The following is a 17,508-nucleotide window of genomic DNA, read 5'->3' as shown; positions in this document are numbered from 1 at the left end:
TTTTCTATTTTTTAAAGTTGTTTAACTTAGCTACTGGATCTCTCTCTTTTTTGTTTGTTCCGATGAATGGATGAATTATGGCATGATATATTTTGGGTTTTGTAAGACACCGAAATTCAAGATCTGAAACAAAAATGTTTTATTATAAAATTGTTGCAGGCTACATTTTCATATTTTTCTTAAATTCCTTGCGTATTTCATACACTTTTACCTTCAATATGTTTCTCTGGTTTCAATAACAAGAACATCTGAAGCCCATCTGAATGCATCACACAAGCTTTCTTCTTGCACACCAGGTATGTTACGTTGAAATTATATATTTTTAGAGCACTGCACGGTAAAACTCGCAAGCGTTGCTATCTCAAGCTTGATTGTCAAGTTTAGTGATCAAAACTATAAGTCTTGATTTCTAGTCTACTTATAGCTATGTCTCGGCTAGGATAGAATGTGTAGTTGAGCTTTAGACTTCACATCGTTCATCAATTGAAGACGAAGAACTACTAAGGAGAGCTTGCGGAACTTCATCAACAAAAGGTATGTGGAGACTGAAACTTATCTATCACTCAGAAGTATATTTTTACTCTATCTCCTATTTGAGACAAAAGTATTATAGCTATACAGTATTCAATTTATACACATTTGACATTTCGAGCTGAATTTAACTCGCTTACATTTTTATCAAAATATGTGTCGGTAAGCTTTCGCTTTAACCAAGTTCATATTATATTCTTGAAGAAAGTCAAAAGATGATCATGTGAAAATCTCCTGGTAACATCTTATATGATTTGTGTGAGAGAATCATTTGATGTAGACTCAGAATGTTTCGTATTGATCATTCGATCACTTGAAAATTTCTTTGAAGCTAATAGCTTGTGTGAGACAGCTGTTGTCGTCTTCTAAGAATGTTTCAGTGATTGAAATGGAGTTTATAACACTTAACCATAATTGGATTATAAGCGTAACATGCGTATTTGCATATGTGTTGATCCAAGACCGGTGTAGTATGCATACCAGTATGCGTACTGGCGAGGTCAGGTTCAGTCCAAGAGATAGAGTATGCGTACCGGAAAAGTCAGTTGAAGTCCGGGAACTATAGTATGCGTACCCGTACGCATACTGGTTTCAACTGAAGTTTGGATGTCTGACAGTATGCGTACCCGTTTGTGTACTGTCGAAAACAGTCTAAGTCCGGCTACTTAAGTATGCGTACCCGTTTGCATACTTGAGTGGGTTATGTTCTGAATCGGTTGTGACATGAACTAATACATTTATATAATAAGGAATGCAATCTTTTGCAAACCGTGGCTATAATGTTCATGAATTTATTCGAGTGATCCAACCGATTTTGCCTCATGTGTCTTGCATACTTCTATGAGAATATAAACAATTAAACAACTCTATCACTAGTTTAATTTGAGTCATTTGAACTAGTTGTGGTTAAGATGAATAAGGTTGATATGAAAGTGTTCATATGGTTAACTTCGGTTAACTATTGTTGAGCCAACTTGGTGTACACGTTTAGGTACGGTTACCCATATCTAAATGAAGGTCCATTTCATTTGAGTGTAACAAGCTAAGTTCGATCTAACGGTTGAAAGATATTAGCCTGAATCTAATCAGGTATTCATCTAATGGTGAATAAATCATGATTTCTTTATTCCAAAGCTATCAAACCCTGATTTGGGTCTATATAAGGGAGAACTCTAGCAACTAGGAAACCTAATCCCCACACCTCCTGTGTGATACTAGTTGCGACTAGAGTCGATTCTCCTTTAACCTAGATTTTTCCTAAAATGCTCATAGGTTAACGACTTAAAGACTTCATTGGGATTGTGAAGCCATGCCCAACTATTTCTATGTAGTTACGTGGTTTGATCTTACTTTATACTATCGTGATTGAGTACTATCTTCTCTAATATTTGCTCGAGATTTATCTCCGGAAGGTAAAATAAAACGAAGTCACAAACATCTTCGTCTCATCGTTTGTGATTCCACAATATTGTTTCGCTTCCATACAATTAATATTATTGTGAGGTGATTGATAATACTTGGATGTTCTTCGAGAATATAAGTCTGGTTTATCAATTGGTTCCTGGGCACCTTGATTTATCAAAAGACAGAACAAAACTCATAGGTATTTCTGTGGAAGACAGATTTAATTATCTATTTTAATATACTTTTCTGTGTGAGACAGATTTGTTTATCAAGTTTTCGACTTTGGGTCGTAACAACTTTTAGATGTGGGTGAGATCAGCTAAGGAATCAAGTGTGTATAATCCTGCTAGGGCTCATCTACATTCCAGTCCGAAGTTCATTGGTAATAGGGTAGTGTCTATAGAGGCTTAATACAGTCTGGTGTTCAAAGCTGGACTAGGTCTCGAGGTTTTTCTGCATTTGCGGTTTCCTCGTTAACAAAATTTCTGGTGTCTGTGTTATTTCTTTTCCGCATTATATTTTATATAATTGAAATATCACCGATTGTGCATAAGTTCAATCAGTTCTTGAATCCGGCCTTTGAGTTGTTGATTGAATTGATTGACACTTGGATATTGGTTTGTGATACCGTCCAAGTTATTTCTCTTATTCAATCGGGCTCGCAAATTCCTATTTGTTTGATTGCGGATTGGATTGAGAAATTGAGATATAACTCTTTGATATACTTTTTTAAATATTGAGTCTGACTGTCTAGTTGATTCTCTTGAATGTATATTGGAGTTAGTCCATACAAATTGCCGAAAGGAAATATTGGGTGTGGTTGTTAGACCCTCGTTTTTTCAATTATGTTGATTTTTGCATACCTTAAGTTCTAATTGAGAATTGCAATTGTCTTTAAAGCATTTTTGATTGTCTAATGGATAGTTTGTAACACTGTGATTGTCTTCTCCATAGGTAATACAACCCTGAGCCGATGGAAGCTTGATTGGAAGTGCTGAAGTAAGAGAAGAAGCTTGATCAAACTACTCAAAGTAGTTGCATGTGGATTCAAGCATTTCAAGAACAACTTTCCCTTAGTTTCATCTGTTTTATACCTCAACAAAACTCTTTGTTCGTTACAAGGTACATGTTTGCACCTTGAATAAACCCAAGGACATGCCTTTGTTTCATGATCTTCTTTTATTTCACACATTAAACACACTATCATACTACTTGAAGAACTAGCTTTATCATTCATACAACCACCCATTTTTTCAGATCTGAAAATGAAGAGAAGTTGATTTTGATTTATGTGGTGACGAAGCTGTTTATTTATGGAGAAGAAGATAAGAGTGCCACATAAGCAGTGCCGAGTACACAGTGCCACATATGCAGTGTGTGGTGACATAAACAGAGTCAACACGTCTTGTTGGGTCACAATCATCGATTCAAAGGACTATTAGTTCTTTTTAGGTACAGTTTACCGGGCTAACTTTCCATCCATCATTTGGTCAAAACTTGCCTAGTTTTGTAAGAAATAAAGAAAAAAAGACTTAGTTTTGTAAACCATAATAAAAAAAGAGACCTAGATTTGTAAAAATCCCTTAAATTAAACATCAGTCTACATACTACTCTACAGTTGTAGAGTCAACTCCTGTTTAAAGCAATCTTAAACTTCACGACCGTCATTTATAACCACCCGCCTAACTATAGAGAAGCTTCTACGCTTCCCCACTACCTTCCCCCATTAGGTGACAGTGATTTTAGCCCTTGATACCTTGGATTGGGATTAGCATGGGGGTCTTTTGTGTGGCATCACACCACTATTTGCATATCATCTCATGGTGGAAATTTTTGGTGGACATGGTTGGAGGAAGACTAGTATTTTCGTAACTATAGTTAGCTTGCAGATAATTGGCATGTATTTGTTGAGAATTAAAAGTAGGGGACGAGATAAATGTGGGAATTACGCACCCAGCTGTTTTTTTGTTCTTTTTTTTGAGGTGCACAATTCAGATTCAAAATGTATTTCTGAATTAATATTTTTGCATGTTTTTTTATTCATGTCGTATATTTGATACATCAGTAATGGTCACTTTGTCCTGGAAGATTTCTAATAATAGGTCCAAGGTGTAAGTATAAAGTATCCGACAGGGAAAATCATACTTATTCAAAGTTGCAGGCTTGCAGCCAATTTAATTAGCTGCTCTTGCGTTTTTCTCTGTGACATGTTTTGAAACCCCTCGAGCTAGGGTAACACATCCATCAAAGTAGGTATGAAGATGACCATAAACACTAGTTGCTAAGTCGTCATTGATTTCGTACTTAGTGACTACCTTGATGACGCATGAACTTCTATCCTTTACTAGTATCTCGAAGCTTGTCTTAGAGAATGTGCATCCCATTTCCAAGTATCCACCTTCAATTGTTTGTAACTCCTTCAGACGCTTTTTGTGATCGACAGTCAGAATCTTCTCTTTAAACGGAGGTAAGCCATATCCTGCTCCAATACGAACATATCTTTACAATATGTAATTAAAAAAAGTGATGATTCTATAATTTTTTTGAAATGCACATATACATACCTGGAAGAAGCTCAAGACGCATAATAGTACCAACCGTATAGCCATCACCTTCTACGATATCCTTGCTTTTAAGGATATTTTGAAGAAATTGAAGGGCTAAAGTAGGAAAGTTAGGGGAGCTATAGATTGCCCAAACATCATCTGCACAAGCATCTACCTCTAACTCGCTTATAAACTCGTATCTCATTTTATCTAATTAATCTATCAATAGCTAGATACTAGCTAACCTTATCTCTTAATTAACGAGTAATTGTTCATCAAACCTAATTTGTTGGTATTTATAAGGAAAACATGCACAAGTCTTTCCCTTTCGCCAAAAATTGGATTTTCATCTGGGATGCCCTCTTCGGATCCACATAAAAGCATTTTCGTTTGTCACACAAGTAGGTAATCTATGTGTGTCGCCAAAACTTTCACTTTCACTTTTTTTTTTTTTTTTTGTCAAAAGCAACAACTGACAGTCATACCTTCACTTTCTTAAAAATAATTAACATCTACTAATCAACGTTGGTTTCAATTCTTCATCAGAAATGTTTAATGCATCAAAGATTCACACCTAGAGATGTATCGCGTGAGAAGAACTGATGGGACCACTTCTACCCGTTCATATTCCGATCCTAAACACGTGCATCGGGACCGTTCATTGCCCTCACGGTGCAGACCACGGTGAACTACTTCGGTGCATGTATCATACCTGATTGTTCACTTTCTAGAAAACAATTAACATCTACTAATCGACAGTCATATCGATTGTTCACTTTCTTATAAACAATTAACTTCTATTAGTCGATAGTCATATCGATCAATCACATCTTTAAAAACAACACCTACTAACCGCAAGTCTTATATATACTTGCACTTCTTTAAAAACATCATCTATTAACAAATAGTCGTATCTTTGTCGTGCATAAACCTATAGAGTGTAACGAACTAATCAAACATCATCTATTAACTAATAGTCTTATCTTTCTCATGCATAAACCTATAGATTGTAACGAACTAATCAGGTCAAACGAAGTGTCGTACGGAGATAAACATCAAAAGACACAAGATTGCCAAGCTCAAGCTAAGCCTCAGGTATTGCAGTTCTTGGCCCAAGGATATTATATAAGGAATATGAAGATCATGAAGATCAGACAAACACTGGAGCACCAACTATTCGTATAGAGAAGTAATCCCAAAGGTTCGATATAAAGAAAGCAGACGAAATACACGGTGCAAAGGCTATATGGCAACTAACGGTGCCGTAGTTGACCATGTAATTTAAATACTTAAAATTCCTTCTTGATTAGATATATTGGTCGTCGAAGTTAACACATATCACAAATCAGTGAATTTAAAATTAGTCATATGATTATTAAAACAATAACAGAAATATGTTCGTAGATTCACAGTTTATTCTTTGATGTTGCACAGGTTCTGGTGGAAGAGAATTTGCATGCTAGAACAGTAATCCTAAATAGGGCTCACAGGTTGAATGCCCTGTCATATCAAATGGTAAATATTGTGTTTAGATGAAGTATATAATCCGAAGAGAAGAACGAAAATCTTACATTTATCGACTTCTGATGGATTGATCATTGATGGATTGTTAGGTATCTCGGCTACACGAAGTTTACACAGCGTGTGAGAAGGATCCTGAAGTCAAGCTGGTGATTTTGAGGGTAGGTACCTTCATTGATGGATTGTTAGGTATCTCTGACTCATTTTCCACCAGATGTGCTTAAGTTACTATCTAAGTTTTTTTTTGATAACCACTGTTTTAAGACAAGGATCGGACCGGCCTGTAAAAAACGGTCTGGTTCATTACTGACCCACTAACATGTTAAGAAACAGTAAACCAGGTGAATCAGCCAGTTTAACCGGTGAACCAGCTGACCCAGCTGGGTTTTTGACGGTTCAATCGTTTACATTTTTCATCAAAAAAAAAGTTCCATCGGAAGCAAAAAAAAAAAAAAAAAGTTTAAACAGATATTCTTGACCGTGTTTTAAGACCCGGACCGGACCGACCAATTGGACCGGTGAACCGGTAAGAAAAATGGTCTGGTTCATTACTGACCCACTAACATGTTAAAAAACTAGTAAACCGGATGAATCGGCCGGTTTAACCGATGAACCAGCTGACCCATCTGGGTATTTGATAGTTCAACAGTTTACTTTTTCATCAGAAAAAATTTCCATATGAAGCAAAAAAAAAAATTTGAAACAGATGTTCCTGAATTATATACGGTGATTTGTGCTGCTCGAGAGATAAAGATGGATTTTTCATTAAAGAAACAGATCTAAAATCCTCCATTATCATCAGATCTATAATTTATAGATCCAGCATGGAAATAAAAAAGAAATCTTCTCATGAAAAAAAGATGAATCCATGAAATTAAACTTCGTTGGAAAAATTTAGAAAAGAAATAATTTTGTAGATGAACCTTCTCATGTGCTGCTAACAGAGAGAGTGAATCGAGCCAATAGATTGAAAAAACCGAGAAAACAAATAGCTTAACAGTAGGTAGGAGAAGGAAAAGTATTTGAAGGGGTGATTTGGATTTTGGGTATATACTAATAATATTTCACGTCCTTTCTTTGTTCATATTTCAAAAGCGTGCTAACCAGTAACCACTGGTCCACTATCCCCACGTTTTAAGGGTACTACATTAGATAAGATTAATGCTATGTGTGAAGTTATTATACACTTGATGACCCATTAAACCATATTTGAAGTTATTATACACTTGATGATCCATTAAACCAGTGGTTGAACCACTGGTTAATCCAGTGAACCTGACCCGGTAGCATTACTGGTTGGCAAAAAAATGGTTTAGTTTAAAACCGCATCAATAAGTATGGGTTAGTCCATCCCGAGTTAACTAGGTACAATTTAGTCCAAAATTTATTTAAAATATGGAAAATACACATATAAAAATAATTAAAAAATAATTTATCTTTTGAACCTTTTGTTCAAAATTCACAAACTTTATATATTCGAAAAGCTATTTTCGAGATCTACAAAAAGAGTACCCATATGTCTATATAATTTTCATTTTTTAAAAATCTTAGTTTACATTGATGCATAAACATGTAAACATATACAAAGATCCAGAAAATCCAAAAACAAGACAAAGTTCACCTTTTTGTACACCACGTACAAAAGTATAGGGCTGGTTTCATGATGATAGCTTATTAAAAAGCATTCAACTTTTCTAGGATATTGAATGAGTTAAGTTAACTAGTACGGTTGCAGTCATATCTTCCAAGTAAAAATGACCATCTTCCAATTGAGAGATTACACCCATAATCCATCTCCTTCCCATCTGTCCAATCAGAGATTGATTTGGAGAAATCTGCAACTCATATATATTAATATCATTATCATTGCAATAACCACTTATTTATGATTCTAACACATGTCCTTTCAGCTCTATCACGAGATACATCTTCCCATATACATCTAACAATGCATCATGCTTGGGTTGTATTAAGAACCAGATTTGTTAAGTTCTCCAAAACATATATGTGAGAAATCAGTAAGGAAAAAAAACGGCCTCCCATTTAACTTTCAAAGAAGAATGAATCCATCCTTCAACACCATAACGCTCAGACCCCTCATTTCTAAATCTAGCAGTCAGTTTATACCCTTCCTTTTGGTAACAAATCCAGTTATTTCGCTATCATCTACATATTCAACCCAATCAATCTCTTTAACATTATGATCTAGTGAGTCTAAACAGCTAAACCTAGCTTATGTCAACATGTGTTTCCTCTAGATTATGTGAATTGGCCTACTTTTTCCATTAGGGTATCTCAGTGATACGAATAACATACCAATATGTACACTTATACTGCAGGTGCACCAATATGTACACTTGCAATACAGGTGCACCAACATGTACACTTATAGAAGCATGGTAACCTAACTTCCAAGAGACAGTCTCAAGCTAAATCGGCAACTCTACAAACCATGCACTGCTATAAAAAGGCATCCTTTATTGCATTTTGAAGAACACTAGGCTTACACAGTATCATTCTTCTGAGCATTATGTAAGACTGAACTAAGATCAGACCAACGAGACCACCATATTAGAATTATAAAACATACCTCTCTTTGTCAGTGTGGTAAAAAATTCATGTCAGGTTAGACGTGGAAGCTCACCAATCCTTTGGCACGTTCACCGTGAACAAAAGTGGAAACATATTATAATAGTATTATCTGATCAAAAGCATAAGAAGTTTATATAATGATAGCAAGCATAAGCTTGTGGAGCCATTATTTTCACGTGTACTACTTTGTACACACCTATAAAACACGCATGAAACCGCTCATTCATACCCATAATATGGATGAAATCAAGCATTCTTACACATGAACAAGCTACTTTTCATAGGAAATAGACTGGTTCACCAGTTTGTACGCCAATTTAGACTCTCCACATAAAGGATAAAGATTCCTCATCATAGAATCCTTATCATCATTGCTACTTGGGTGATGTAGTTCCAACTAGTTAACTTTATTGGTCATGTGATATAAAACGATCCTAAAAAAGGTAGCCAAACCTTGACCGAATAGGCATACCAAAATCACAAGGTAAAAGATACGTCAAAGAAAAGTAAAAGACACAATATATTTTGCGGGAAAGAGAAATTACCCTGCATGACAAGCATCAAACAATTGCTTTGAAAATCCATACATTTCTCAACAGCGGCAGGTCCCTGAATGGATCAGTCCGAAAACCATTAGATTAATCAATTCGAAGCCTATTTCATTTCTTACTATCTACAATTTATTGGGATACTAAATTTATAAATACCATCATCTCTGTAAAGCTTGAGAAAGATTCTTGTTTAGCGCATGTGGAACTGATCTCTCTAAGAGCCTTTCTCCATCTTTCAAGAGATTGCAAGCATTAGTACTAGACAGAACAGTTGAAGTGCTTATTCTTCCGGATCATATTTTTTTAGTACATGTCCCCGGGCTTATAAAACGATGAGAAATCGCTTGCAACGGAACCAACTTTGAGCCATTGGTTTCGACAAATTAATTCTCATAGCAAAAACAACATTAAAATCATTTAAAAGTCAGTCACATCTTAGTGGTGAAAAAGCACAACAAGAATACCATTTTAAAAATATTATAGCAAGCCCAACAAAACACATACATCATTTATCCTTTCTACAATTATACTAAATTGTGCTACAATCTAACAATCCAAAATTTAAAATTTTGTAATACCAAAACAGTTCAATTAAAAGTATCTAAAAGAAAAAATTCCATAACAAACCCCTTGAATGTCATAATTAAGTCCGAATGCAAATACTAGTTTCATAGTTTCTGGTACATAATCAATGCAGAAACAAAGTGCACGACTTACAACTAGTATGATAAAACTGGTGCACTAAAAAGTACACTGCGTAAAAATGGTGTACAAATAAGTACACCTCATATAGTGAAGTAAAACTGGTTTACCTTGTCGCTTGAAATTTCGAGAGAGCAAAAGAGAGAAAGAAAGAGATAACCGACTGAAATAGGAATGAAATTCCGAGATTTTTTTTAATATTGGGCCCGTAAAAGCTAAGTTGGGCACAAAAATATCAGTTTGAAGTAACTACTGAAAATGTACAATTAAATTTTTCGAGTGATAAATGTGCTAAAATAGTCAATTTAGAGATAATCATAATACCTGTATTTCCTTTGGCGCTTTTCCTTAATAGAGGATCTACCATTTACTTTTGCTCACTCTCAACTTGCCAAATCTCATCTTCCTCACAAACCGAATGATCTCCTCTTACCTCTTCAAAGTAAGAACCTCTTGATATGCTACTTCAATTTTATTAATGTAAAATGAAATAAAAGAGTGATAGTGTTCTTATTAAAGAAAGGTACATAACGATCAAGAGGTGTACACCTGTGTAAATACTAAATATCAACATGTGTACAATTGTGTACACAATTATTTACATACAGTGAAAGAAAAAAAAATAACTTTTATTGACAGAAGTGCCTTGAATCTGAGCTTTGATGACTTTAACTCCAACTTTCAAACTACTAGTATCCAACTCAACAACAATGGTAGACTTGGTTTCGTGACTGAACTTATTCCTAGTCAAATCGAAAGAGTATATTTGACTCACCAACACCTGAAATTCAAATAACCATTCAAACAAACTTAAGATTATCTTCCTCACTTTACATCTAGCTCCCTCAAAAACAAAGCATACAAAATTTAAGAACCTGAAACAGTAACTCTTTAACAAACAATAGGTTTATAATTATGTGCACGTTAACTATCAATAGGTGTACAACTATGTGCACATTAACAATCAACATGTGTAAAATTATGTACACATTAAGAAGAAACATGTGTATAATGATATACTCATTAACAATCGACATTAACTCCTTATATTCCATGTGTTCTGAATCTTCTTATCAGAATTGATGAGTACACAGTTATTCCCTTCATTATGTCCACACTGCAAAGAAACAGGCTTACCAACCAATCATTCCGATCCGGCCTTCCACCACTCACACCAATTCAGGAAGTAAGTCGATGCAAACTTATGCACAACACAACAATAGGAGAGATCTCAAATAAGTCATTGCAAAACTATTTAAAGAGTGCAGATGACACAAACAAACTACTACGGAATGATTTGTCGTCTTTTAGGTGTACTCATTCTCATAAAAAAAAATCAAATACATTCCTTAACATGTAACCTTACCATATCTGGGTACTGCTAGCAAGCTAATCATTAACAAATATGATTTCTCAAATATGGGTGAAAAATCCAATTTCCATGCATATATGTTGGTTACACAGTTTTGATAAACAACTCTTTGAAAGTGACATCTACGGACTTGAAAAACATCACTATAAGATTCTACATAAAGTCCTGAATTTTTATATGGATGATCCCATCATCATCTCACACTACAGTTAATTCTTATGTGTGCGTACTCTATATATTAAAAAGCGCAGTCTGTTTAAATCATTGGGTATTCTACGGTTAATTTCTTGCTTCTTTCATACAGTGTAGAGGTAAGTGTTAGAGCTACCTCGAGTATAATAATGTAGAAACTCAACAGCCAGAAAAATGGACGACAACGAAACATGAGGTAAGTAAAAATGCCTGTAGGTTTTGATATTAAGAGGCATAAATGGAATGGGTTTACATTATAATGTTAATTCATACAACATTTAAGTTCCAAATCAGCTACCTACGCAACTTCGTGACTACATATGAGAGGATAGTAATTGGTTCAGAAAGAATGAACATACCTGAGCATCTTTTTGTTAATATTTCCACGCAGAAACAAGCTAAACAAATTTTATTAATAGCATGGGTGTATAAGTATGTTAAACAAATAATCAGCACAATAAGTGAATTACTACTCTTAAAAGGAAGCCGCAAGGTATAAATTTTGTAGTGGGACTAGGATTTGCAACTACACAACTACATTTAATTAACTGGTGTTTTCAAAGAGTATCTAAGAGCAACCACAGTGACGACCAAATTTGGGTACTAAACCCAAATTTGGTCCCAGAAAGTATCGCAGTGGTGAGGAGTAAACCCAAATTTGGTCGCCAAATTTAGGGTTTGAGACCAAATGTGGTCGTCGGCCCAGACTAAAAAAGATATAGTGGGACGGAAGTATTAGGAGCGTATGATACCAGGCGTAAGTTTAATCACCGTATACAATCAGGCGAGCATATAATCACCGTATGAGTCAGGCGCATGTATAAACTCCGCCCCCTTCAAACGCGTCAGACGATGTTAATACTTACGCCTGAAATGGGACGGATGTATAAAGGGCGTATGAATGAGGCGCAGTTATAAAAAACGTCTGGGTTGGGCGCATGTATTGTGAGCGTCTGTGTCTAGGCGTATCTTTAATGTACGTCTGGTATGGGCGTAACTTTAATGTACGTCTGGGCGAGGCGTATCTAAAATGTACGTTTGTTAGCAGGCGTAACTTTTGTTAACGCCTGGTTTGGGCGCATTAACATTTAGAATCCGTCTAATAAGCTAGGTGACAAAGGGACAAAGAAGAACCTGAGAGATCACCACAAGCTGTTCATCTTCTGTCTCCGCCATTGCATACAAGTGCTTGTCCAGCAGTTTGACAGGTGTGTTATATTCATAATCTTTTCCATACTGGTAAATCATAAAAAACAAATATTAATAGGTATCGCGAGAAGTACACACACATCCTAGCAAGAAAAGGTACCTTGAACAGGTTCTCAAATCCCATGTACCTTCTGATAAAATCTTGACGAAAATGTTAGCTATACGGTACCACAGGCCTGTTTATTAAGATGCAAAATGAATTTTATTGCTTTTACATTCCTTTTTATAAGCTGAAACAACGGGAATATTCAGCACCAGCAAATAGAAGTAAAAAAAAGATTGAAAGTTATAAAAATAATAGAATTTAACCTAGGAAGATTGCACACTCAAAAAGACTGTTAATGCTAAAACTACTGTCAGACGGATTCTAAATATACGTCCGGCCCAGACGCACCTTCCTTCTCCGCCCAAACCATACGCAACTTCCATCTCCGCCCAGTCCATACGCAACTTCCATCTCCACCCGACACAGACGCAGTTTCTATCTGCGTTTGAATGAGACGCAATTTGTAACTCCGTCCCAGCAAACGCAATTACCATCTACGTCCCGTGCACGGCGTGAATAATACCTACGTCCCATTCAAGCGCGCATTATACCTCCGTTTCATTCAGACGCATATTATAAACACGCTCCATCAAGAAACGTGGATATAAGTTGCGTCCCGCATCAAACGTGGGTATAAGTTACGCTTCACCAAATTTTGGTATTCTCCCACTGCGCTTGAACACACGGAAAATCAAATTTTTTTGGTTTTTAGTCTGGCTTTTGGTATTTGGTCCGTCTCATGACTGTGGTTGCTCTAAGCATACATTGATTAATGGTTTATAGACTTTATCTATACTGTATTTCTTTTTCAAGTCATTTTCTCTCTGCTGCCTTGCGTGGATGTATAAGGTGCATGGTGGGGTCTTAAATTCTCTCTAATACACTCTGAATCATTGCCTTCTATATGGCGTAAGCTTGATTCCTGATAGTGCAAGCAAAGTAAAGCAGACCAAAATAAAAACCCAACTTTTACCCCTTCTCTCTCTTTCTCCTCTTTGTTTGTAAAAATATGCTTTCCAGACAATACATAAAACTTTTATGATAAAAGTAGATACAGTGGAAACCCACTAAAGGAAACTAGTGGTATGAACTATGCACCACAAACAGATCCAAGTTAAATCAGACTAACCAATCAAACTGCCAACCAAAGATAATGTTACGATCGTAAACTATCTAAATAACATGGAGAGACACAAATATAAAATATACTGATCCTAAGATCCGGTCTAAAAAACAATAAAGAAAAATCCAAGTTTCCAAATGAAAAAAGGAAATATTATATACGGTTGATATTTACCTAGTAATTCTATTAATGGTCTTATCCGTTGTACAAATCTCCATCGACATGACAATGCTATGCAAATGTCGTTGAATCAACATCACTGCATCAAAAAACAAAACCTTCGATCGAAGAGAAATCGTTTACAAAAATTGTCTGGTTGCTCTTCAATCAATTTATCTAAACACAAAAATAAAAGTTGAACTTGAATCAGGGATTACAGTTTAGTCAAGAAATATTAAAATTTAAGGAAAATAAGATTTACTCGTACCAGAGAGGAAGGAATTGTTTTCGAGTTCGTCAATGAAATTGAAAAATGAATCCCATCATAGAGACTAAGAGACTCATCGAGAGACTAAGGGTTTGCAGCTGAGAAGAAACTATTTAATCCAACAAATCTCTTCCAAAATCTATCTTGATCTCTCTATATCGCTCTCGATCTCTCTCCGAATCTCTCCTGAGATCTATAATCAATTCAAAACATTTATATCTCTGAAGGGTAATTTTGGTAGTGATAAAATTCGGGAAATTAAGAATGGGTGACAGTTTGGATTAACTCGTTTAAAATTTAGACTAAACTGTCCGGGACGGGTGAATTTAGGACTAAAGAGTACGGGACTTGAAGGGACAGGACACGTTCAAAGCCAAGAAAAAAAGGGATTAACCGTCAATCTCTATTTACGGGTTCGACATGCGGTCGGGTTATTAAAACATTGTTCGTAACTAACATTAGGACCATCTTGTTCGTAGGGTCACCATGTTTCACCATATTTTACATTGGTTTCAGGGAAAAGAAAAAGCTTTTTGTGTTGGTGGGGATATTTCAGAATATTTCTACGGAATCACAGAGGGTAATGGTTCTTTTTGGTTTGCAAAATATTTTTGTAGCTATTGACTCATTTTCCGTCAATATATGAGAGTTATTGGCCGCTATCATTTATATTTTCTGTCGACTTGTTACATCATGGGAATTCATTTTCCATTAAAGCCACTGAAATAATTCATTTCATCTACCAGGAGGCAATTGGAGAATAGGTGTAAAGATTTTGGAGAACGTGATCACCTTAGTGTACAAAGTTGCGACATTGGGGAAACCCCAGGTGACTTGTTTGCACGCAGCATTTGGGAAATTAATATATCTATATAAATGTACTAATGTTAAATTAACAAAGAAAAGGTTTCGATCCTTAATGGGATGGTGATGGGAGCTGGATGCGGGATTTCCATTCACGGAAGATTTCGCGTTGTGACCGAGAAAACGGTACTGGTCCTATGTCAGGACGCCATTACCCTGAAAGTTGAAACCTCTCTTAAGTTAAACATAGTATGATTTTCTCTCGCACTATATATAATATATATGCATTTTATATCTTATGCACGGTTATTATTTCCCAGGTTTTTGCTATGCCAGAGGCTTCCATCGGAGTAATCCCAGATGTAGGGGCTTCTTTTTTTCTGTCTAGACTACCTGGCTTCTTTGGTACAGAGAATTAAACTTCAATACTATTCCATTCCCAATATCATTGAAATCTGTAGGAATTGCATGCTGTTTCAACAAACCGCATGTACGAGTTAATTAACAAGTATCTTTCTCTTTCACCAGGAGAATACATTGGTCTTACTGGTGCAAGGTTGGATGGCCCTGAAATGCTTGCATGTGGCCTTGCAACTCATTTTGTCCCTTCAATAGTATGATCCACCTCTAACTTTTAAGCATCAAAATACTATATTAATTCCCGCACTCACTTTTGAAATTTGAACTTGCCTAATTACCATGTGCGAGAAGAAATTGAGTTTGCTAGATGAAGCACTAAATAAGGTGAACACAAGTGATCCACTTGTTATCTCGGCAGTTATTGACGAGTTTTCAGAGCAACCTCCTTTGAAGGAGAGGAGTGCTTATCATAGGTAAATATGATCAAAGAAAAATAAAAAATAAAAAAAGATGTTCTCAATTCGACATCTTCGTGTGTGTATATATATATATATATATATAACCTACTCAATCTAAAAGTTCCTCTGCTGTAGTATTTATGTGGAGACTTAAGTTTATGATTTTATACTGCAGACTAGACATCATTGACAAATGCTTTTCACGGAAGACAATCGAAAATGTTATCTCAGCACTCGTAAGTTAGAGACATACTGCGTCACTGAAACAATCCGTTCTCTTACATATTTTACATTTTTTAAAGTTCTAGAATCACCCACTCCGTACTTCTACTACTTGTTGAAATTAAGCAGGAGACCGAGTCTGTGAAAGAAGGGGATGCTTGGATTTCTGAGGCTGTTCACTTAATGAAAAAAGCATCACCAATTACTCTTAAAATTTTTCTGAAATCGGTAAAGAAGGGTGTCTTCTTTTTCTTTTTCCCTTTTTTTTTTCTAAAAAATTCTTTCAATGATTTTTCGCCTAACTTGTGAGTTCATGCGCTGAGATAGTATTTGTGGTACCCACATATATGTAGATTCGAAGAGGAAGACTACAGGGTCTGGATCAGTGCCTCGCCCAAGAATATAGAATTTCATGCCATGGTTTCCATGTTGCCCAAGATATCCTTGAGGTCTCTAAAAAAATTCATTAGTTTGTTAGTATCACATTCTTGCCCAAAGTTATCTTCTAAGTACGATACTTTCAATGCAGGGTTACCGAGCTAACTTTTTGCGTAAAGACCGAACTCCAAAGGTTGATGTTCTAGGATTTTCTCTTTAATCGTTAGATGTCAATAAGTTCTTGTTAAAACATCATAATTAGCTTTCTCGCACGCTTATATATATTTCATGTGTTGTATATGTTTCAGTGGGAGCCTTCTAGGTTAGAGCTTGTTACTGATGAGATGGTGGACCTGTACTTCTCGAAGGTGGATAATGATGTGTGGGAAGACCTAGTCCTACCAGTAAGGTGGAACTCGTCCATCTTTACTGTGGCGAAGCTCTAAGATGTCCTGGTATTAAATGATAGCATTGGCTGCAGTTCTGTGCAGAGCTTTGAAGACCTTTAAGTTGTGTTTGTTGTGATTAAAAGATCTTTTAAAATAAGTTCTTGTTATAATTGTAACATAATTAGCTTTTTCGCATGCCTATATATATATATATTATGTTGTATATGTTTCAGTGGGAGCCTTCTAGGTTACAGCTTGTTACTGATGAAATGGTGGACCTTTACTTCTCGAAGGTGGATGATGATGAGTGGGAAGATCTAGTCCTACCAGTAAGGTCGAATTCGTCGAACTTTACTGTCGCAAAGCTCTAAGGATGTCCGGTATTAAACGATAGTAATGGCTGGAGCTCTGTGCAGAGCTTTGAAGATCTTAAGGCTTTAAGTTATGTTTGTTGTCAATAAATGTATTAATAGACCGTTGTAATGAATCTCGTGCTATGATGGGATCTCTAGTTCTAAAGATGAAACGTACATCTAACTTGGAGGGAATTAAACGATGAATGCCAAATGCGTTGAGGATTTGCAAGATAATGTAATGGTAATAAAGTGGAATTGCATGAAAATTCTATTCAAATCATTCATTAAAATACAAAACCAGTGAAATAATTCTCTTACATTCAAA

General features: G+C 35.7%; 3 protein-coding genes across 4 annotated transcripts; 1 reads left to right on the top strand and 2 right to left on the bottom strand.

The window, feature by feature from the left end:
* Positions 1-3,906: 3,906 nt before the first annotated feature.
* Positions 3,907-4,800, bottom strand: LOC113330227 (S-norcoclaurine synthase 2-like). Its single transcript, XM_026577090.1, has 2 exons — positions 4,500-4,800; positions 3,907-4,414 (listed from the first exon to the last, which is right to left on the bottom strand). Exons 1-2 carry the CDS (start codon positions 4,684-4,686, stop codon positions 4,110-4,112), a joined length of 492 nt encoding a protein of 163 aa, XP_026432875.1. The 5' UTR covers positions 4,687-4,800; the 3' UTR covers positions 3,907-4,109.
* Positions 4,801-5,404: 604 nt separating this feature from the next.
* LOC113330170 (3-hydroxyisobutyryl-CoA hydrolase 1-like) lies at positions 5,405-17,314 on the top strand. The gene is made up of 14 exons (XM_026577016.1): positions 5,405-5,757; positions 5,916-5,996; positions 6,095-6,163; positions 14,733-14,796; positions 14,963-15,045; positions 15,123-15,206; positions 15,341-15,425; positions 15,549-15,634; positions 15,732-15,853; positions 16,014-16,074; positions 16,190-16,288; positions 16,414-16,509; positions 16,590-16,631; positions 16,747-17,314. The coding sequence occupies exons 1-14, from the start codon at positions 5,728-5,730 to the stop codon at positions 16,882-16,884; spliced, it is 1,140 nt and encodes a 379-aa protein (XP_026432801.1). The 5' UTR covers positions 5,405-5,727; the 3' UTR covers positions 16,885-17,314.
* LOC113330171 lies at positions 10,082-14,673 on the bottom strand. Of its 2 annotated transcripts, none has more exons than XR_003350098.1 (4): positions 14,217-14,673; positions 13,964-14,125; positions 12,749-12,796; positions 10,082-12,647 (listed from the first exon to the last, which is right to left on the bottom strand). XR_003350098.1 is itself a non-coding variant. In XM_026577017.1 (4 exons), the coding sequence occupies exons 2-4, from the start codon at positions 12,742-12,744 to the stop codon at positions 10,446-10,448; spliced, it is 309 nt and encodes a 102-aa protein (XP_026432802.1). In that variant the 5' UTR covers positions 12,745-12,796; positions 13,964-14,673; the 3' UTR covers positions 10,082-10,445. The 2 variants fall into 2 exon arrangements, 1 of the variants encoding a protein (XP_026432802.1); XM_026577017.1 differs by having other exon boundaries at positions 10,082-10,628; positions 12,546-12,647; positions 12,721-12,796; positions 13,964-14,673.
* Positions 17,315-17,508: the final 194 nt, after the last annotated feature.

This window comes from Papaver somniferum, unplaced genomic scaffold (assembly GCF_003573695.1).
Source record: "Papaver somniferum cultivar HN1 unplaced genomic scaffold, ASM357369v1 unplaced-scaffold_117, whole genome shotgun sequence".
Lineage (NCBI taxonomy): Eukaryota > Viridiplantae > Streptophyta > Magnoliopsida > Ranunculales > Papaveraceae > Papaver > Papaver somniferum.
This window is presented reverse-complemented; position numbering and strand designations above follow the sequence as displayed.

Bases quoted from the DNA above. Each gene is read 5' to 3' on its own strand.
- LOC113330171 (XM_026577017.1), bottom strand. From the start codon at position 12,744: ATGGGATTTGAGAACCTGTTCAAG. The intron at 12,648-12,720 runs GTACCTTTTCTT...ATGATTTACCAG, and splicing joins GATTTGAGAACCTGTTCAAG to TATGGAAAAGATTATGAATA. The intron at 10,629-12,545 runs GTTCTTCTTTGT...TTTGAATTTCAG, and splicing joins AGCTTGTGGTGATCTCTCAG to GTGTTGGTGAGTCAAATATA.
- LOC113330227 (XM_026577090.1), bottom strand. From the start codon at position 4,686: ATGAGATACGAGTTTATAAGCGAGTTAGAGGTAGATGCTTGTGCAGAT. The intron at 4,415-4,499 runs GTATGTATATGT...GTATTGGAGCAG, and splicing joins GCGTCTTGAGCTTCTTCCAG to GATATGGCTTACCTCCGTTT.
- LOC113330170 (XM_026577016.1), top strand. From the start codon at position 5,728: ATGGCAACTAACGGTGCCGTAGTTGACCAT. The intron at 15,207-15,340 runs GTACTGGTCCTA...ATTATTTCCCAG, and splicing joins GCGTTGTGACCGAGAAAACG to GTTTTTGCTATGCCAGAGGC. The intron at 15,854-16,013 runs GTAAATATGATC...TTTATACTGCAG, and splicing joins GAGAGGAGTGCTTATCATAG to ACTAGACATCATTGACAAAT.